Genomic DNA, 22,360 nt, shown 5'->3' with positions numbered 1-22,360 from the left:
TTAGAGAGCTCCCAAAAAACATTGGCTTGGACTCTGAAAATCTTCATTATCTTCTTTATTAAACTATTGTGATTTCTGAGGTTGATAACAAAATTTCACCTTTTGCCAAAAGATTCCATTTCTTTGGTTTGAAACACAAGAAGGTAATACACAAAAAAAGGAGATTCAATTTTGAAAAATAGAATTATTTGTCATGTGCTTTTATTAAGTCATAAAGTTCTCAACTATGTCTTCAACTTAGGAAAAATCCTGAAGATGGCCAAAGATGACTCCACTGTCCGTTGCTTCCAGGGCTTGCTGATTTTTGGAAATGTGATTATTGGTGTAAGTAACCAGGATTTTCAGGAGATTCTGCACTTCCTTTAACCGTGATTTTAGATTCATCAGAAGTGAGAGTTTAAAGGAAATAAATGGCATAATTACCAGCTTACTATATTTGTTGTATTTCTTTTATTTTAAAAAATTTGTTAGTAAATATGTTAGCTAGAGTTTAATTATATAATTAAATGCAACCATGTAATACAACAGATGCCTACAGTTGAAAAATAGGTATTTCCCTTTACTTTTTAAGATTTTATTTATTTGTTTGTTTGTTTATTTATTATTTGAAAGGCAGAGATACAGAGAAAGATAGAGAAAATCCACTAGTTTACTCCTCAAATGGCTGCAACAGCCAGGGCTAAGCCATGCTAAAGCCAGGAGCCTGGAATTCCATCTAGGTCTGCCACGTGGGACCAGAGGCCTAAACATATGGGCCTCTTCCACTGCTTTCCCAGGCTCATTAGAAAGAAGTCAGACTGGAAGTGGAGCAGCCAGGACTCAAACAAGTACCCATATGGAATGCTGGAGTGGTAGGTGGTAACTTAACCTATTTGACCATAATGCCAACCCCTCCCTCCCAACTTTAAAACAATCTAACGGAAATCATGATCAGTGTCCAAACATTTCCATCAGTTTGATACACACACACTTTGGTATTTCTTTCCTCTTTTTCTTTGGTTTGAATTTTTATGGGACTATAATGTTAAACGTGGTTGGGGTGGGAGTAGATTTTTTTCTCTTCTTGATATAATCCAAACCAGGATGTGAAAACAACTCAGAGGCAGAATTGTATGGTCCTGATAGGGTGAGCCTGCAGTGCAAGTCATTACTTTTCAAGGCCAATATCCCTCATCTAGAAAAGAGGGATTTGGACAGAATAATCACCAAGGTTCCTTCAAGCTCTCACTAATAAATAGGACTGAGAACTCTTTAAGTACTACAGCCTAGGAATTGGGAGAAAGTGAGGGGACACCCAAGTGGCAAGAATTATCTTCATGTAAGTAGGCATCGGGTCTAGATGTGTCATGCCGCAGAGACTTAAAGAATGATGTAAAATGGTCTTAGTCTTTTCCCCAGATATCAGCACAAGGTGAGCAAGCAATCAGCAGATGGAAAGAGTTGTCTGATATCCTAGAGTTGCAGGGGAGGGAGTGAGTCTCTCTTCCCAGGCTGCCTTTGTCCCTTTTCCCAACGATGCTGTCCTGGCCACCAGCTGACGGAACCCACTCTGCCCCCAGATGTGCGGCATTGCCCTGACAGCAGAGTGCATCTTCTTTGTATCTGACCAGCACAGCCTCTATCCACTGCTGGAAGCCACCAACAATGATGACATCTTTGGGGCTGCCTGGATTGGCATGTTTGTTGGTATCTGCCTTTTCTGCCTGTGCATTCTAGGCATCGTGGGCATCATGAAGTCCAACAAGAAAATCCTTCTGGCGGTAAGATCTTCAAACTCTCGACAGTGGTTTTCTTGGAGAAAAGTCTAAAGGATTGCTTGTGCTTTGCTGAGAAGAACTTTAAGCTTTCAATGGGGCAGGTGGGAACAGAGTGCCAGAAGATAGTTAAGACTTAACCTCAGCAAAGATTGCTCCTGTGGGGAAAGGACACCCTCCACTATTGCAAATCCAGACAATTCCTGTACAAAGAATGCCAAGGGGAGACACCTGAGATCACTTGCTGAGTGTTTCCCAGATCTGGCTTTTCCAAATGATATCTACATGTATCAACAAAGACAACAGGTATAACCAGGGAAATATACAGGAGAACTTGTTTATGAGATTTTGTTTTACCATAAGCAATCTAAAATACTACTTCACTGTTACTCATGTATTGATATAAAATACAAATAGGAATAAATTTTTAAGAGAAAGCATAAGTCTTTTTTTTTTAAATATAATTTATTTTTATATTCTTTACATACTTAGTTAGAGTAAGAAGGTTCAAGGGCTACAGGAAAGTGGATAATACTAGTATGTTTTCCATATTGTTACCTTCATGTTTAAAAGGGGGGTATTAAGGGAGAAGGCCAACCCAATTTCCCACCCTCCCCAAGTCCCGGGTGTAGGGCATGCTCTGAGGTTCTTGCTCGAGTGGTTTTGATGTTGCAACAGTTATGAATCGCTGTCAATCTCGCCACTCCAAGCACTATGAGGTCTTTGAAAAATCCACTGATTGACATAGTCCATCATAGCTGAGATGGTTGGTTGACCTGTTCTGTCTTCTCTCTTTTCTTCGTTAGGGTTCTGAGTCCAGCATTTAGATTAGGAAGATCTCCAAAGAAACTTCTTGTATGTGCTAACAAGTACAGGGCCAGGCACCGTCCATCGCTCCAATCAGCTGGTGGTTGTAATTGCTGGGTTGGTTCTGTTTTCACTCCCGACTTCCACTGGAACCAATGGGTGTTGCAGTCCAGCCTGGTTCTGCCCCGCACATATTTGGCCCTCACCTAAACCAGTGGGAGCTGCAGCCTAGTTGGAGCGACCCACAATAACCCCCACCAGGACCGCCCCTACCCTGGTTTGCCAGTAAGTGTAGCAGTAATCCAGTCTGCCCCACACCCCATTCCACCCCAGCCACTGTTTAGTTTTATGTCCTCCCGTGGAAGTGGTAACCCAAGAGGGATGAGCCCACTATTACCCTCCCAGGCCTCTCCCACTCCCAGATTCCAGCTGCCCAAAACAAACCTCGCCCACTTTAATTCTGTTTGCACCAGTAGGAATAATCCACCGAGCCCGGCTTTTCCCTGATCTAGTCCACATGAGGCGCACAGGTGTGGTAGCTCTGCCTAGTCTGGTCTGCCCCCATCCCAGCCCATGCTCTCCAGCGGGAGTAGCTGTCCAGCAAAGGAACCCTCCCTTATTCCCCTGCTGGCTCTGCCTACTTCCTTTCTTGTTCTCAGGCTGGTTGGGCGCTGCGGTCCCCTCCGGTACAGGCAACCTCACCTCGGCATTCCATATTGTGCACTAGTCTTTGTTGCAACCGAACCTAGGTCGACCCACACTGGTGCCTGGATTTGCCAGTGGATGACGTGGACAGATTCAGCCTGGTCTTGCCCCTACGTCTGCCAAGTGTATGCCAGTGGGTAGCTTTCCATGGCCTGTTCTGGGCTGTTTCCTATCATGTTTCTTGCGCTGACCTGCCGGGTCTGTGTCCTGCCAGAGGAGTTGCCCAGGCTCCTCCATCAGAACCTCTCCCAATGCCAGGTTACACGCTTACCAGTGGGTCCATGAGCCAATCCTACTCAGTCCACCTCCTGTCATAGCAGGAACTGTGGCTTTTCCTGACTGGCCTTCCACCCAATCTGGTTCTTGCTGTTGGATGTTCCAGCCCAGCCATGGCTTGTCCATACCTACGTATGGCTCACACATGGCTCAGTAGGGGTTTGAGACCTTGCCTAGTCTATCACACATCTGCCCTGGTCCTCCAGAACACCAGGGGGAGTCGGGGTCCAGCCCGGTTCGGTGCATCCAATCCCAGTCCACACTTGTGCCAAGGGAGACTACAACTGTATCCAGATCAGAACGCAGCCCCCCTTCCAGGCCACGTGCCTCTTTGTGGGAACCTCAGCCCAGCTAGGGTTGTCCCCTTTGCTCCCCAACCGGGTCTGTTCCCAGCGATAAATCACTCGCATGCCAGTGGTTGCTCTGACTCAGCTTAGCACAGCTCCTCACCTGTCCCGACCTCTGCCTTAGACACTGTGGCTTTGTGTCCCTGGCTCCTGCAGACCAGTAGGTACAAGAGCCTAGCTTGGCATGACCTTTGCTCCCTCCTGGTTTCTAGTTTTGCTTGTGGGCTAAGGTTTGCTCCTTCGTACCAGATCTACTCTGTTCCCCACCAGTTGACACATTAGCCAGCCGTTGGAGCTACTTTTGCAGGACAAGCCCCAAGCCCAGGCTTCTGCATGGACTGGTATTTGGTGCCCAGCATTATTAGTGATTATAACTTTTACAAAGAAAGAGTTACTGCCTGTTTCAGGTCCGAGAATCACAATGTGTTCAACCTGGAGCTAATTAAGCAGCCACTGAAAGAACAAAATCCCCAGAGCTCCCAGCCGGGCGGCCAGTAGGCGGAGCCTGGCACCAATGGCACACTGGCCGCCCGGATATGACTCACCATGTTCCCATGGTGGCCGTCTGGGATCCAGGCATGAGACGGCCCCGTCCTGACACCCACCAGCTGCCAGGAGGCAGCTGGAGGTTTAAATTCCCAGGCCTAAGGTCGCGCCCCTCCCAAATCCCCTTCACCGCCCAATGAGGGCGGTGGCTGGGTGCCGGACCTGCCCGGTCCCAGAGGCCTCCCCCCTCGGTCTACTCACCCCAAAGGAAGCAGCCTCTGGAACCCAGCAGGCCCGGACACGGCTCACCATGTGCCCATGGCGGCCGTCCGGAATCCAGGCATGAGACGCCCCGTCCTGAGACCCACCAGCTGCCAGGAGGCAGCTGGAGGTTTAAATTCCCAGGCCTAAGGTCGCGCCCCTCCCAAATCCCCTTCACCGCCCAATGAGGGCGGTGGCTGGGTGCCGGACCTGCCCGGTCCCAGAGGCCTCCCCCCTCGGTCTACTCACCCCAAAGGAAGCAGCCTCTGGAACCCAGCAGGCCCGGACACGGCTCACCATGTGCCCATGGCGGCCGTCCGGAATCCAGGCATGAGACGCCCCGTCCTGAGACCCACCAGCTGCCAGGAGGCAGCTGGAGGTTTAAATTCCCAGGCCTAAGGTCGCGCCCCTCCCAAATCCCCTTCACCGCCCAGTGAGGGTGGTGGCTGAGTGCCGGACCTGCCCGGTCCCAGAGGCCTCCCCCCTCGGTCTACTCACCCCAAAGGAAGCAGCCTCTGGAACCCAGCAGGCCCGGACACGGCTCACCATGTGCCCATGGCGGCCGTCCGGAATCCAGGCATGAGACGCCCCGTCCTGAGACCCACCAGCTGCCAGGAGGCAGCTGGAGGTTTAAATTCCCAGGCCTAAGGTCGCGCCCCTCCCAAATCCCCTTCACCGCCCAATGAGGGCGGTGGCTGGGTGCCGGACCTGCCCGGTCCCAGAGGCCTCCCCCCTCGGTCTACTCACCCCAAAGGAAGCAGCCTCTGGAACCCAGCAGGCCCGGACACGGCTCACCATGTGCCCATGGCGGCCGTCCGGAATCCAGGCATGAGACGCCCCGTCCTGAGACCCACCCGAGAAAGCATAAGTCTTTTTGAAAATATTTTTCAGTTTAATTTTGTGTGATGCTCTGCATTTCCCACATTTTTATTTGCTTTGTTTTTAAAGTCCTCTAGAGCCCTTGATAATCAACTCTGGAGAGAATATGTGCAATGCACATCTGTCTCTGGAGGTTCTGATTAGGTGTACCCCCAGAATGGTTTCTGCCACAAACTACAGCCAACAAGATCACACATTGCCTTTGCAGATGCAAGAAAAGATGCAGCCAGCCTGTCTGAGAAAGCTGAGTTTGGCCTTGATGCCGGCTCCCAGCCTCCTGCCCTCTTGCTCTCAAGGCAACAGTTCTTACATTGTGTCAGACATTCTGGCAAACACATAGGACTTTCAATCCCTGAAATAATCCCCTCCCCAAATGCTGCAGGATTGGAGTTATACCTTACAGAACAAGTCCAGCAACTTGAAGTTCTTTTTTATTTACTTTCCCTTTGAGCTAACCACCATCTGGGTACCCCAAGAATGCAGCACAATTACATTCCGTAGTTCCTTGGTGTGTGTAAGGTCTAGGACAAAAGGACCTGCTTGGAAAATGTGAGGAAAGCAATGTTAGAGGGGAAAAAGGCAGAGAAGAGATGGGTGTCCCTAGTGACAACCTATACTTGTGTTCCAGCCTTCCTTTGATCCAGTTCTCCCTTCCATCAAAGGGACTGAAAGGAGACACACCTGCCCCCGGGGCCTCTTCCCTGGAGGGTTGCTAAGCGGATCTGTAAGAAGAGCCTCAAAGCCCTTGACAAGGAACAAGTGTGGAGCTAATACAGGAAAAGCATTCTGTGCCTCTCACAGTCTCCCACTGGTGACTCTCAGCTAGAACTTTCTCTGGGCCAGACAGTGAGGATAGCAAAGAATAATTTCTCACCCTCCCCCACTGGCACTGACCACAGTGTCCCTTCCCAGGGACACAAAGACCAGGAAAGCACAAGTAAAAGCAGGAAAAGACAAACCTCGCCAAGCGTTTCCATTCCAGATTCAGAAGTCATTTACAGTTCAGCTAACCTCAAGCCAAAGGAGTCTGTGACCTATGAAACCATTAGGGACATACCCACTCCACCCCTATGCTCTCTCACTCACCTGTCTGGTCATTAGAGGGAGAAGGGTGACACAAGAAGGCCAGCAAGTCTGTGAGAAACTGCCTGCTTTGCTCTGAAGAGAACAGGTGCTGGTTAGGAGGGACACGGACTGTTAAGCAGGATTTGAATCATCTCTTTCTGCCTTCTGTGATTCTACGTTTTTAGCAAACCATTGAAAACACATCCTCCCAAATAAAGGTGATTTATGAGGTTCTACATGGTGTGTGAGATACCAAACTCGTAAGTAACCACTGAGCCTGCATGCGCACGCGCGCACACACACACACACACACACACACACACACACACACACACACCAGTTCATTCTCTTGCACTTGGTTCTCCCAGTTAAAATAGAAATTCAGGATGCTTATCTGAGAAACTGTGTGTTCAGTGACCATTCATTCTCTGGAGAAAAGGGGAGAACTGATCTGACTTGCACCAAGCGTTTTTCTCACACAGCCCATGCCAAACTGCTCTTCAGTGAGCACTTGTGGAATAACTCTGTAAAGGATTGGATGATTTTTATCCAGGGAAATATGCTGAAAGATGATAACAACCATTTGGGGAAGTCTCTCTTGGAGGGTAATGTAATTCTTCTCTCTTGTTTGCTTCCCTTCAGTATTTCATTCTGATGTTTATAGTATACGGCTTTGAAGTGGCATCTTGTATCACCGCAGCAACACAACGAGACTTTGTGAGTACAGAATCGTCACGCACAGAGCAACAATGATAACAGAGTTGTCATTTCTAGGGCAGGCATCTGTCATAGCAGTTAATGCACCCATTGGGATGGCAGCAACCTATATAACAGTAACTGGGTTTGAATTCCCAACAGTTTTCCTCCTAATTTTCTGCTAACCACTTGGCAAGTGGCAGGTAATGACCCAATGGCTTGGGTCCCTGAAATATACAGAAGAGACCTACCTGTTATTCCTGGCTTCATCCTTGTCTAATCCCCTCTCCCCACACCTGCTGCCTCAGCATTTAGGGAATGAACCAGCAGATCATTCTCTGACTTCATCAGTGCCTTTCAAGCCAGTAAATAAAGCTTTTTTAAAAACAGCCATATTTAGCACAATAATTTTATAGCTGACATGCATCAAGCCCTAAACTATGTGTCAGATAGTCAAATGTGCATATAAATGACATAGGTATACATGTTTAATTTTACTGAATCATTGCAATCTGTGACAGACATGGTCACTATCCTTGTTTCACAAACAAAAACAAAGGTAAAGTAACTTGTTTAAAGATGCTCAGCTGCCACGCCAGAATTCTGAGCCTGTGCAGGCTGACTCCCAGGGCCCAAGCCTGTAACCCCTGTGTTCCTCATCTTTCTGCATGGCCATTGGCCTCCCAATGCCATGATCAATATAGTACCACAACAAACACTGCTTGCCAATTCAGCATCTCTCCTACTTTTCCCCCTGAGTCCCTGGCCTCAGGTCCCCTACAATGTCTACCCATTGGTCTCAAGGATTTCTTTCAAGGTGGGGGAATTCAGCCAATTGGAAGCAGCCTTAGCTGACTGCACTTGGTGCCTCTATGAACAATTTTTCTCCAGGAGAGATAGTTCTGTGTTCCTAGCAACTAGCTGAGAGTATCCTCTGCTCTGGGGACTATAACTCTTTCTCTTGTGTTACACCTTCCCCCTGCAGTTCACACCGAACCTCTTCCTGAAACAGATGCTGGAGAGGTACCAGAATAACAGCCCTCCAAACAATGATGACCAATGGAAAAACAACGGAGTCACCAAAACCTGGGATAGGCTAATGCTCCAGGTAAGGCCTGCAATTCAGGTAAGATACCACTATGCATCTAAACCAATAACTAAGGGATGGAGTTAGGAATGAACTAAATGTGTGAGGACTGTGACCTCCCCCAGCCCTTCTTGGAAAAGCTTCTTATAGACAAAATCCTCTATTCCTCTGATTGATGAGAGCAAGGAAAGGATGGAGGTAGGTGGATAGGAATGGGGAAAGGAGGGAGGGCGGGAAGGAGTGTTATGCTCATGACTCAGTGGGACCCCCACATCTGTCTTTTGTTTCAAGCTAGGATGCTGACAAGCTTAGTTATACGGATAAGAAATAACTGTTAAAACATTTACACCACTCACTTGTTCTACCTCTTACAACTCGAGTATCATTTACAATAAAAGAAAAATGTTGTCTTTTCTGTCCCCACTGTGAACTCAAAAGACCATTATCACCTGGTTTTGGGGGGTTTTTGTTTTTTGGTTTTTGGTGTTTGATTTTTTGCTATCTTGTCACACCTCCTATAATCTCATCCTAAGAACAAGGTCTATTATTTTATTTGGTTACTCAATTTTCTCCAACTGGCAATCACATATGTTTATCTCAAATGCCACCAAAAACTTAAACAGTTGGAAATACCAATCCTTACTCCGATATTACCCTATGTATACAAATTGTTATCTTCTTCACAACCCTGATCAACCCAACTCTCACAATGGCCCCCACTCCAACACCAACTTTCCACAGCATATCATCAGCAACCACTCTGATAGCCTCCATTCCTTCTTCAAGCTCTCTTTTCACTGGTTACCTCACCAGTAACCTAGCTGTGTCCTGTGGGAAACACTCCCATTTTTTCTCCTACCTTGCACACCATGTAGCCTATACATTGGCTCCCCTTGGCTGCCATGCTATTTTCTTCATTCGTTTCTTCCTCCATCAAATATTTAAAGTCCTGTCCTCAATCCACATCATCCATGACTCTTATTGATATTATTTAGCAGCATCTCTACACCAAGCCTGTTCTCTTGCCTTCATTAAAGATTTTAGTAGCTCATTATTTACCTCTTCCCTCATACTTCTATCTGGAGAATTAAATATCTATATGAAAGATTCATTCAATGTTTGATCTTCAAATCCATGTCCTACTCCCTTCCAAACATTATATTCTCCCTCTTCTATGACCATAAAGAGCCATCGCCAATAACTATATCAGCTTAGAGAATCCCACTCTGTGCTATGGGTTTTTTTTACCCTAATACCCCCATTTCCATCATTTTGCTCCCATTACATCTGCTCTAATTGACTTCAGTTTCTATCAGCTTTCTCATGTTTTCTCTGCTCTTTTTACCTAACTTCTATTTCAGGTCCAGCCCTATAGCAATTCCTGTACTGGTCATTTTTACTTCTCCTCCTGTCTGTGTTCACTGGCCTTTCCAAAACAGTCCCTACTGCAATTGAATATAATTTTTGGCTCACTCTAACCTGTAAGAGATTAACATTGCTGGAAAAAAGTCACATACTCGTGCTAGCTTCAATTCAAATATATGACCACGGAACTCAAATGTACACTCAATATTTCCTTCTGTGTTTTGAAGAAAATTTGCTTGCTTCTATTTTTATATCTTGTTCCCTATTTTTATACATCCAATATCCTCTCCTCACATCACTCTCAGCTGTGATCTGATGTCAAGTTTTACTGAGGGAATAGAAGCAATCACACAAGAACTATCTCATCTTTCTACCATCAAATATATCCATCTATGTTTACCTGCACTTGTGTACTGTGCTTTTTTTTTCAACTTTGTTTGTTTCAATTCTGGATTATTTTGCCTATGCTCTGAAAATCTCCCCTGTTCAGATCTGTCCCATCAATTGCACCCTTTCAGCAAACTAAAAGAAAATCTTAAATCGTCCGTCTTTTCAAAAAGCTCTCTTGCCCCACAGCCAATCAACAAAACAAATAGGCTTTATATCACAACAAATCTGGAAAGAGGTATCTACACTTGCTGTCTCCATTTCACATTTTTCATCTGCTTTTGTGCAACTATAATTGGTTTCCGACTTCATCACTTCACTGAAATGGACCTTTATCACAATTACCAATTATATCCATCCTGTCAAATGTAATGGCCAAATTTCTGTCCTAATCTTAATAGACATTGTCACCAGCATTTGTCACTATGGTCATTCTCCTTAGTCTGTTTTGCTGGATTTTTCACTTTTCCCCAACTCTAAATGTTGGAGTACCTCAAAGCTCAATTCTTTAGCCTTAACTCTTTTTCATCTCTGCCTAAATCCTAACCTAAAATAAAACTAATTCAAACCTAAAATTTTTCCCCTAGAATTCTCAGGTTAAAATACAGAATGAGAGCAGTGGTTTACAGCAGTCAAGATCCTGTTTGGAATACCTGCATCCCTTGTCAGAGTCCCGGGGTGGTTTGGCTCCCACCTCTTGCCCCTGTCTCCAGCTTCCTGCTAATGCACACACTGCAAAGGCAGCAGATGATGGCTCAGGTATTCGGGTCTCCAACAGCAACATGGTAGACCTAGATCACGCTCCTGAGTCCTTTACATCAAAAACTGAGCTGGTGGAGAACAGTCTCTCCCTCACTCTCATTTCCTCCCTCCCTTACTCTCTCTCGAACAATTTCTTTAAAAAAATTACTATTTCGGGTGCCTACTTTTTTCCTATAATACAATGGCAAAAATGGACATCCTTTAAAAATAATTGATTTACCATCATGTTTGTTTAATTGCATGTATTCTAAAATACACCTGCAGTTTTAACTTCCTTCCTTGAAATATTTTAGTACAATTTATTTTGAAGAAGGAAGGGAAGTGATATGAACTTTTACTCTCCAACCTGAATCATATTTAGAGTGCACAAATATCAGTTATGTATTGATTAAAGTTTCTTTCCTATAAACAGCACATGGTTTGGGTTAGTTTTTCTAGTTTCTGTTCTTCCATTTTACAAGAAATACATAATTACTCTGGAAAAAGATGTTAAAAATATAGAAAAACAAAGCAAGAAATATTCATAATTCCTTTATTTGTAAACTTACATTTTCTGATTCTCAATTTACTCATTTGTAATATTGGCATAGTTATATTGCTTTTGCATCGATGTATCAAAATACTGGTCTTAATAATAACTAATGTTTCTTAAGGATTTACTACAAGCCAAGCACTGGAATAAACATATTATGTTAATTTATGTTAATTTATTGTATGTATGTATGTATGTAACATACCTGTATGTTAATTTATTGAATTCTCTTAATTTTATAGGATAGACATTACAGGTATACTTATCCTAATTATGTAATTAAAAGAAAATGAAGTTCAGAGAGTTTAAGTAACATGTCAAAAGCCCCAAGTTCATTATTGGCAGATAAAAGTATAAAAAAATATTTCATAGACTCTAAAATATAAGCAATTGATTCTGCACTTCTAATTTTTAGTAAAAATATAATGTAGTATACTTTCCATTTCTTTTTTTTTTTTTTTTTAAGATTTGTTCACTTATTAAACAGGATGAGTGATAGAAAGAAAACATGCATCCCTTGATTCAAACCCCAAATGACCACAACAGCCAGGACTAGGTGAGGCCAACGCCAGAACCATCCGGGTCTCTCACGTAGGTTGAACTGGCCCAAGTCAGGCCATCTTCCTCATTGTCCACATTCCTCAGGAGCATTAGCATGGAGCTGAATGAAGGCAAAGTAGCTTGGGATGCTGGCAAGATAAGCAGAAGCTTCACGTGCTGCACAGCAATGTTGGCCCTTCTTACTTTACGATTTCCCTTGCTGTATGGATGGCTTGAATAAAGATAATGAAAGAGAATTGTGTACCTCTCATCCACTGACAGGATAACTGCTGTGGTGTCCACGGCCCATCAGACTGGCAGAAATACACATCAGCCTTCCGGACAGAGAACAATGACGCCGACTATCCCTGGCCTCGCCAGTGCTGTGTCATGAACAATCTTAAAGAACCTCTCAACCTGGAAGCTTGCAAACTAGGAGTGCCTGGTTATTATCACAATCAGGTGAGTCCTCTCTCCTGCCAACACCTGCCAGAACATTCTCATGGCTCTGTAGAAGAAAGCATTGATCAGCTGTAGAAAATAGTCTCTCAGAAGGGAACACTCCACCTTTTTCACCTCAACCAATTTTAACCATTTCATGATTCTCTCTGGGTGAGCTGTGAATGCCCATCTATAGCTCATGTGGGCAAATTTACATGTCATGAAATTAACAGAACAAGAGTTTTGCAATAGTAAAATCCAACGTTGTTTTAATGATGACTTTACAGTGTATAGAATTGGCTTTGAATTGGTGCTTTGAATGTTTCATTAAACAAAGCTTCACTCTGTAACATGTAGCTAGGAAGGGATGATATACAAGCACCATGTTTGGCCAGCTCCACAGCAGGAGCCGAGGCTAAGGGTCATCACATATTCATGGTCCTTCTAAAGTGGCAGTGTAGATCAGTCTTCTAAAAATGAGCATTTTGTTGGTAATTTAGGAAGTTCACGTATGGCTGGTTTTGGAGAAAAGTGTTTTCAGGCTGCTAGAGATGATAAATGTTCATGAAGCATTTATTGAGTACTTGCTGAATGCAGATACTAATCCTTTGATGCCAAGAAGTTAGTAGCAATATATTCCTTATTTTATAGAAACGAAACTAAGAAGCAGAAATACTTACCAGAGCGCAATCTGTAAGCCAATAAAGACTTGATAAGACTTCTCAAGAGCCCTAATGAGGGCTCCCCTGTTCCAGGAGTCAGCTTCCACAGGCACTGTGTGCTGGAGTGCCACACTCTGCTTTGGGGGTTACCCTTTTGGAAAGGGTTTGTTGTGTGTCAGATCTTTAAATAAGAAAAAATGGCAGGCTTTTTAGTTTTGGAGAAATTTTTTGACAACCTGTATGTTCAGCAGAAATTCTGACACCATAGTGCTGATCATGATACTAGATCTGGCAAATTAATCCAGAAAAGGATAAGGAAGTGATATGGATTTTTTTTTTTTTGCAATAGTCACCAAAGCAACTGTCATAAGCTTCACAGCAACTTTGCTCTGATATGTTTAAAATCAGTTATATTCAGACTTCTCTAAAACTTAAGCATATTGCTTATAATCACAGCATATAATCTAACTGTTATTATTCTCAGAATCAGTAACATGCATTCAATATTTCAGCCTAGGAACTGCCTCATGTGAACAAATCCTGATTGGATCATCATAATGTCCACACTGTGTCGCCTCTTTGAAAGGATTAGAAAGGACATTTGTCCTCAGAGAACCAGTTTCTTTCATAGCAGCACATTCTTCCCTAGCACAGGCAGCATGCATGAGAACAGGCATGAAACCACAGAGGAGGAAAAGATGGATTCTTCCCTCCTGCTATTTTGACAACACTTTTTTAAAGACTGTTTTTCATTTGAAAGATAGATTTACAGATAGGAGAGAGAGAGAGATCTTCCATCTGTTGGTTTAATCCTCAAATGGTTGCAACAACCAAAACTGAGCCAGTTTGAGCCAGGACCCATGCATTTCTTCCAGGTCTCCCACATGGGTGCAGGGACCCATTCTGTCTTGCTTTTCCAGGCTATAAGCAGAGAGCTGAATTGCAGCTAAGACTAGAACTGACACACATATGGAATGCCGGTGCCACAAAGCATTAGATTAGTCCATTGAGCCACTGCTCCAGCCTCTGTTGACAACACTTTAATTTCTTCCTTATAGTTCCTTGGCCTTGAATTTGCCTAATATCTCCATACATACTACCTACCCCTTTGCCATATCTACAAATTGTCATCATTCAGCCCCAATTCCCTATGCACCTCTTTCTCTATCTCATTCCTCATCCTCATCAGTCGCTTATTAATCCTTTCTGATTCTCTTTATCCTAGTCCCTTAGGTCCCCATAAACTACTATTCCCCCTGACAACAGGTTCTACCAATCTGCCTATAGCAATACGTCACTACAAAACAAAATGTGCCATTCTAATACCTAACATTCTCTACTTCTATGATTGCATCTACTACCTTGAGCTATAAAATATCTTCTGACATGTCTCTTAAGTGGATTTTTTTAGAAAGAGAGAGGTAAAGAGATATAAAAGAGATGCAGAGAAAGTTCCCATCCATTGGTTCACTCCTTAAATACCTGCAATAGCTGGGACTGGGCAGGAGACAGTCCAGAGCCAGAGTCAGAAACCAAGAATGTAATCCAAGTCCCCCACACAGGTAACAGAAACCCGATTTGAGCAATGGCCACTGCTTTTCAGAGTCCACATTGGCAAAAAGCTAAAGTTAGGAGCTGGAGCTGGGAATTGAACCCAAGCACTCTGATGTGGGATGTGAATGTGTTAACCATTGGATCAAATGTCCACTCCCTACACATCTGTTTTTCCAGTCTCTCTAAGAAACATGCATTATTCAAATATGTAGGTTTAACACTTAGTATCATGCCAGGCACTCAATAAATCATGGGTGTATGAATAAAGAAGTGACTGGCTTTCTTTTCCACATCCATGTTGCAGCCTTCCATGGTCGATAATGCACAAATGTATTGCCATTACTGCTTAATGACTTAAACAGAGCATGTCGCATACCAGTGCTTGCTAGTTTATGACATGCATGAGTAAATGCGTCAGAGAATAAAGTTAATTGCACATTTGCATGCATACTATGACCCTTCAAAATAGCAGTAGGATCCAATAGCAGTGCATTAAAATACATTGTCAAATAAGAATTTAGGAAGCACACCATGTGTTTCCTTAAGTGATCATAAAAAATAGCAGCTGAAGTCTTCGGATTTCATAAATGGTAGCATTACTATTTTAAGAGAATCAAATCAAAAAGTAATTCTGCCCTGAAATTGCCAATAACAGACTTGAGAAGGAAAAAGATTTCAAATTTTAAAACAATGCATTATTCACTTATTAACTGTGAGAAATGTCCTGTTAACACTATTTTTGTTTGGTGTGGTTGAGGATAAAGGTACAAGTAAATGTGAGATAGAACAGAAACTTATCAGTATTATTTATGCTCAGCAACACACCGCCAGTAGCTGGTGCTAGGACTTAGGAAAGCTTTGATTCAAATAGGAACCTGTTTTCCTGCTGACCTTTTGCTCTTTTTTTCTCTCATTCTCCTCACACCAACCGGGAATCATTCTGCTCCAGGGCTGCTACAACCTGATTTCCGGACCAATGAACCGACATGCCTGGGGAGTTGCCTGGTTTGGATTTGCTATTCTCTGCTGGACAGTGAGTATTCTTTAACACGTATTTCATTTCTCAGAAGATGAGGATAAGGAAAAATTTTGAGATTGCTGCTGGTTAACATTACCACATTAGAAAGTCTAGAAATAAACTCCAACCTGAAGGCCATTCAGGAAACCTCTACCACGAGAGCAGGGACAGTCAATTCCTTTGAGAAGTGAGGGAGTGGATGTGCCCCTGTATCTGAACTCTTTGGCTGAAAGAAGGCACTCACCCTAGGAAGATGGAGAACTTCCTTCTTTTGCCCTGCCTTCTTAATGAACTCCACCCAGTCTCTAGATCTCATTACTTTATCACAGTTAGTTGCAAAGACTGCCACCTTTCTTGTTAGCACCTGCCCAACATTATTTTTCCTAACCCCTTCCAAAGAGCTACCTTCACAGTCTCATTCTTTCTTACCACTTGCTTTATCTAATGCACACATAGCAAGACTTTAAAACAGTGGTTCCCAGCTCTGGAAGCACACGAAAACCTCCTAGAAGGGCTATATATAAAAAGACAAACAAAAAAACATAAAAATTATTTGGGCTCCAACTTCTGAGATCCTAATTCAGGTAATCTCCCCTGTGCATTGCTTAATTTGCTCTATAGAAATGGTTCCAAAGTTTTGATTTCAAGAACCATTTTACATTCTTAAAAATAAAGAAGACTTGGAAAATGTCTGTGTATGTGACCTGTTTCCACTCATATTTGCCTCATTGAAAAAAATAAACTTAGAACTTGTAAATACTAATTCATTTTTGAAGTAATATTATATGGAAGAATCTCTTACAACCAAAAAGACATTGATAAAATTAGCATTGTTTTCTGCTTTTACAAAACCCTTCATTATTTGCTTAGTAGAAAATGCCTGCATTTTATTTGCTCCTTTATTCAATTTGTTGCACTATGTTTCCTAGTTTGAAGACATACATCTTTCACATAGATTAGTTGATTAAAAACAGGGGTGTTTTGATAGACTTGACTGAAACTACTTATGAATTTTCTATCGCTACCACACCTAACTTTACAAATGACTCTTACTTAAAGATTAGTCACAGTATGAGTTCCAATACTATGTTGATGATTTTTTTCCCCCATGTTCTATTACCTTGAGTTCTGTGGCGTTCTTTGGAGGGAGCCATTCAGGACTACATTTAAAGAGAAAGGGAAAATCACCTAACAGCAGAGGTTAAATTCCATTAGCGGGCCCGGCGCGGTGGCGCAAGTCGCCCGGGATCCCATATGGGCGCCGGTTCTAATCCCGGCAGCCCCGCTTCCCTTCCAGCTCCCTGCCTGTGGCCTGGGAAAGCAGTCGAGGACGGCCCAAAGCTTTGGGAACCTGCACCCGCGTGGGAGACCCGGAAGAGGCTCCTGGCTTCGGATCGGCATAGTATCGGCCCAGTTGCGCTCACTTGGGGAGTGAATCATCGGACGGAAGATCTTCCTCTCTGTCTCTCCTCTCTGTATATCCGCCTTTCCAATGAAAAAATAATAAAAATAAATCTTTAAAAAAAAATTCCATTAGCAAGAAGCAGCCAGCTAGAAACCCTGCCTGTTACACACTGGGGGATAATTAGCCTCGAGGGAGAAGAATTCCCCCAGGAAGTTCACTTAGCACACAAATGAGCAGAGCAGCCCTAGAAGACAGAAAGTCCCCTTGGGTATCAGGGTCAGAGGATGTGGAGCAGGGAAGTTGCCTTGGAGGGGCAGGGTGTAAGTGATGCTTCAGAGTAGAGTGAGCTCAGTGTCACATCTGGCTTGGTGATATTGGTCCAGGCAAGACTACTCTTAAAAATCCAGGGTGCTCAAACATAAATGACCCTAACTTGGTTTTACATGTAATATGAAATGTTTCTGAAACAAGTTTGTATCTTTTTTTTTTTCTAGTTTTGGGTCCTTCTGGGTACCATGTTCTACTGGAGCAGAATTGAATATTAAGAACACTTGACTCCGGATTAGGGACTGGAACCAGCTCTATTCCACAACTGGACTTCACAGTAACCTGAGCAGGACTCAGCCTTCCCAGTTGAGGGTAAAGAGTGTCTTAGGTGCTCAGTCTCCTGAAATTCTCCTAACTAATGTTTTTCACCCTGATCTAGGATTCAGTTACAATCTTCTAGACTGATGTGTAAAGTAGATGTCAACTCCCATCCCAGGTTATGGTAGAGATGTAAATACAATCAAAGGAATCTGTGTTGTTATAGTCAGGCAGGTGTATATTTAGGTAGCACATCGTCCTGTATTTCTGTTTTCTAAAATGAACCTTCCAAGGCTTCTCTTGATTTCAGCCCTGAGCAGGTGAGATAAGTAAGGAAATGACAGTTGAGATGTATCCTTTGCCCCTTGTTCTGTGGTGGCTGCTGTCTCTAGAGACCTGACCACATCTCTTGATGTCACCTTCACATTCTTTAATTCTCTAGAACAATCCCCCCACCTTGAGCTAACAACAGTTCAAATTTCCTCCCATACGTTGCAGAGTGACATGTGTATAGTAATTTCAATTCTCCAAAAGAGGACTGTGAAACACAAAGGGGAGGCCTGTTGCATGTTTACCAAAACTTTGCTCTCAATGGTCCCAACTCACACACCTTTCAAACAGAAGAAAGGCAAGCTGCCTCTTGGCAAGAGTGGCTTATGGGGATCTTTGTTTCTGTCACAATTTCTTCTCTGAACAGCTTCCATTTGCAGCCCTAAAGGAAGTTCTTATAAAACAACATTTTTGTGTGTGATCTTATAAACAAAAAAGTTGTGAAATATGGCCACTTCCTTTTATTTCTACCAATGGCATAATTTAGCCACATCTGAGTACCAAAATGAATTTTCCAACAGAAGGACCTAATTCATGGGAATAAGTGGAGGAGATGATAACTGCACACAGGTGTGTGATTTCCTGCTGGCTACCGGCCCCTGCTCTCCAGTGGAACCTTGCGCCACTGCGCCTGCTAGACTTCACACCAGAAGTTGTGATGGAGTCATGTGCTTCGGAATCTCTTCTTCTCAACTTGGAAGCCATGGAAACATTGCCAACTCCAACTGCGAAACCGCACGTCTTACTAAAACACATGTCTGGAATCCCATTCTCAGCCAACTCAGAGGGAGCACCACAACCCCACACTGCTGCACGGATCCTGAGTCAGGCTGGGCACTAGAGCAAAGGATAGCAAAGGAGACAGTGACACACAGAGCATTCAGGTACATCTGCTGGTAAAGCCAGGTCAGGAGCCTAATTCTGCATCCTCAGGCTAGGGGGCCAAAGGCTGACCCCTCACCAATCTCCCTGTCTCCTTCCCAGGGCAACAGTCTCAGGGTAACAAGACATGACAGCTGGGTTTGGCTGATGTTCTTCTCTCTGTGGTCTTTCAATGGAGGTTCCTGTGGGCAAAGGTTTAATCTCCTTTGCTGCACTCTGCTGTATCCAGGTGCCTTTGGCTTCTCCCATTCTCTAGGACTCCTTGTGCCCTCATGCTCTCTGCTGCTTGAGAATTCCCACCCTACACCCTGACCTGGCTTTCCACCAGGGCCTCTTGCTCTCAAATGCTCCTTACAAAATTCCGTTTTCCATATGACAAACCTCAGGTCAAAGCAAGGTCTTTTGGGAAACGAATTCATATGAAGCAGTGAGTGAAAAACCAGTCCCCATCTCAATCTCTGCCAATGTTTTCCTGATCACTGGAACTGATCTCTAGTTGGTGGAACCCAGTGCAGCAACAGGAATAGGTGCTATCCCCATTTCCCCCACCTCCACCGCTCTTCAAATCCTATCACCTGATCTCTTTCCCAAGCATCAACTAGGCAGAGAAAGGGCATTTAGCTAACCACCGTCCTCTCCACCACCTCCAGTTAGCTTCCCACTGGAGACTCAGCCTCGTTCAGCCTCAAAAGTACAAACCCCTCTCTGAATGGAGATAATCTGTTCTCCCAAAGCCAAATATTGTCCTGGATTCAGTAACCTTTGAAATCTACACCACAACTCTTTTTTTTTTTAAGATTTATTTTTATTATTTTTTTATTGGAAAGGCGGATATACAGAGAGGAGAGACAGAGAGGAAGATCTTCCGTCCGATGATTCACTCCCCAAGTGTGCGCAACTGGGCCGACGCTATGCCGATCCAAAGCCAGGAGCCTCTTCCAGGTCTCCCACGCGGATGCAGGGTCCCAAAGCCTGGGCCATCCTCGACTGCTTTCCCGGGCCACAGACAGGGAGCTGGAAGGGAAGCTGCCGGGATAGAACCGGCACCCATATGGGATCCCGGGCGTGCAAGGCGAGGACCTTAACCACTGCGCCACCGCGCCAGGCCCCACACCACAACTCTTGAGAAGGAAAACACTTTGCAGCTGAGAAAAGAGACACCTGTGAACCCCAAGCAGCATGCAGGACTTTTGCACTTAAGATCCATATAAACTCAGCGGAATTTCTGTTCTGCCCAATGACTGTTTCCTGTTTCCATCCCTTTCTGCCTCCTCTGGAGGCCTAGCCTTCCCTTCATCCTTCCAGCTCCTGCTCACTGTAGGCACCCAGTGGCCTCACGCTCTGGCCCAATGCCCCCACAACAGAGAGGAAGAGGATGGCGGGGAAGCATGACCTGGGCAGCTGGCAGTTTTCTGAGCTTGAGATGGGCCCAGACAATGCCACCTTGTACAACCTCCCTCTTCAACAGTCAGCTTGCTCATGCATTGGACAAAGAACAACTCTTACCTAACTTCTACCTACAGATGTGCTCTGTTGACTCAGGACTAAGTTTTACTTGACTGCAATGTCAACAGAGTGTCATGCTCTCTGGATTGGCCATTTCCCTCCCACATGTCTGCACAGGGCCCTAGCAAGCAACTCACCTGAACACTGGACAGCCCCTGCTGCTCCTGCTCATCAGCCCTGTTGCTTTTTTTTCAACCCCCTATTTCAGCTGAACAAAAAGGAGTTGCTGTTGTTTCAAACAATGGAGTCATTCATTCTGGCTTCTCATTAAGAAAATAGTCATGTGATGCAAACTCCAATCTTCGGTTCCACATAGTAGCCTAGTGGCTAAAGTCCTTGCCTTGCATGTTCCTGGGATCCCATATGGATGCCAGTACATATCCCAGCTGCTCCACTTTCCATCCAGCTCCATGCTTGTGGCCTGGAAAACCAGTCAAGGATGGCCCAAAGCCTTGGGACCCTGCACCTGCGCAGGAAACCTGGAAGAGGCTCTGGACTCCTTGCTTCATTTTTCTCTTAGTTATGCTTAAATAGTTTAGTTAACAAGTTCAAGCATTCTTGTTAAGTGAGATGCAGTCTTTTCTTACTGGCTTATATAGTCTCATACGTGTATGTGGGTTACCTTACCTAAGATGGAGTACAGCTTAAGATGGAGTCCCTAGTGGCAGGCCTATTATTTCAATTTGCATATGAGGACATGGAGTGTATGTTAGGGTGGAGACCGTGTGTGTTTCAGTATTGCTCCTCCCTCCACAATGTTTCTGAATTTCCTCTTTGGATGTGGCTACCTGAATCTGATAAAACATGTAAAATCAACTCAATAACCCACAGCAGCTTCCTGGGGGCTTGTTTGATTTAGTACTTACAGGAGCTGATAAGAATCTGAATGAGGCAAGACAAGGAAGAGAGCCAAGAAGAAATATCACCTGACATAGCAACAAAGGCTTCAAAGTTGGTCATTGTTTTATCCCTAAGGTAGTTCTGCATTAGCTCAGTTCCCCTGAAGTCCTTTGGGTTAATGGATTTGCCTTTATAAACCCCACAGTTCTATAATTTGGGTTTGAAAGGTCTTTAGGGCCTGAGCCCCCTCTTCAATGCTGGCAATAAAGGACTTTCATATTTTAATCAGTGTGTGGTGCTCCTCTGTATTATCTTGCAGGGGTACAACAAAATCTTCAGGGGACATAGTCAAATCTGCACCTAAGGAGAAATGGTGCTGGCTGACCCTACTTTTTTCCTCCAGAGAAACATAAACAGAACAACCCTGACTTCACAAAGAAGCTTGGCATCAGCACAAGGCTCTGCTCTTGTTAGATGCAAACAATCTCACAGAAAATCAATCACACATACGGGGTCACTCTGAGACCATCATAAAACGAGGGAAAGCAGGCCAGGCGCTGTGACCTAGTGGCTAAAGTTCTCGCCTTGCATGCATCGGGATCCCACAAGGAAACATTTATCTATAGATGAGTTTCAGAGGTTTGGGGGGATTTTGCTGTTGTTGAAATCCATTGACACCTCACAAATAACACTGCCTATCCATATTTCCTCTGTCCATTAGCTGATTTGCCGCCACAAAGTCACTACAAGCATAATGTTCAGAGTCAAATCCTTACCTCTTAATCCCCAGTTCTACATGACTTTCACAAATCACTCAGCTTCTAGGAGTGCGCCTCAGAAAAATAGGCCTATTATCACAGGACAGAGGTCTAGGTAAGAAACGTAAAATATGCATCAAAACGGGTAACTGTCTCTAAGAGGTACCTAACAAGAAATTCTATCATAAATCTACTCTGAAGATCTCCACCTGGCTTTTAATCCCTAGGAACACACCAAGTCATGCTGCTTCAATTTCTTACAGTAGTCCAAATGTACTGGTCACCAAATAACAACTATGTGTAATACCTTTGCTGTGAAACTCAAAAGCCAAAGGTGGTACTAAGGTCACCAAGATGATGCATACACCTTGAGCTCCTGGTATTATTTCCAGAATGCTAGCCAGTGCTTTCCTGACATTGTGAGATTCCG

The 22,360-nt window shown here is 44.2% G+C and overlaps 1 protein-coding gene across 1 annotated transcript; it reads left to right on the top strand.

Annotated features, from left to right (window-relative positions):
- The first annotated feature begins 228 nt into the window (after positions 1 to 228).
- Positions 229 to 17,738, top strand: UPK1B (uroplakin 1B). Its single transcript, XM_040984183.1, has 7 exons — positions 229 to 324; positions 1,560 to 1,760; positions 7,223 to 7,297; positions 8,262 to 8,384; positions 12,232 to 12,411; positions 15,556 to 15,639; positions 17,524 to 17,738. Exons 1-7 carry the CDS (start codon positions 256 to 258, stop codon positions 17,572 to 17,574), a joined length of 783 nt encoding a protein of 260 aa, XP_040840117.1. The 5' UTR covers positions 229 to 255; the 3' UTR covers positions 17,575 to 17,738.
- The last annotated feature ends 4,622 nt before the right edge of the window (positions 17,739 to 22,360 follow it).

Source organism: Ochotona curzoniae, unplaced genomic scaffold, assembly GCF_017591425.1.
Source record: "Ochotona curzoniae isolate NIBS_2020 unplaced genomic scaffold, NIBS_Ocur_1.0 contig_4093, whole genome shotgun sequence".
Classification (NCBI taxonomy): domain Eukaryota; kingdom Metazoa; phylum Chordata; class Mammalia; order Lagomorpha; family Ochotonidae; genus Ochotona; species Ochotona curzoniae.
The sequence above is the reverse complement of the archived record's forward strand: the minus strand, read 5'-3'. Positions and strand labels throughout refer to the sequence as shown.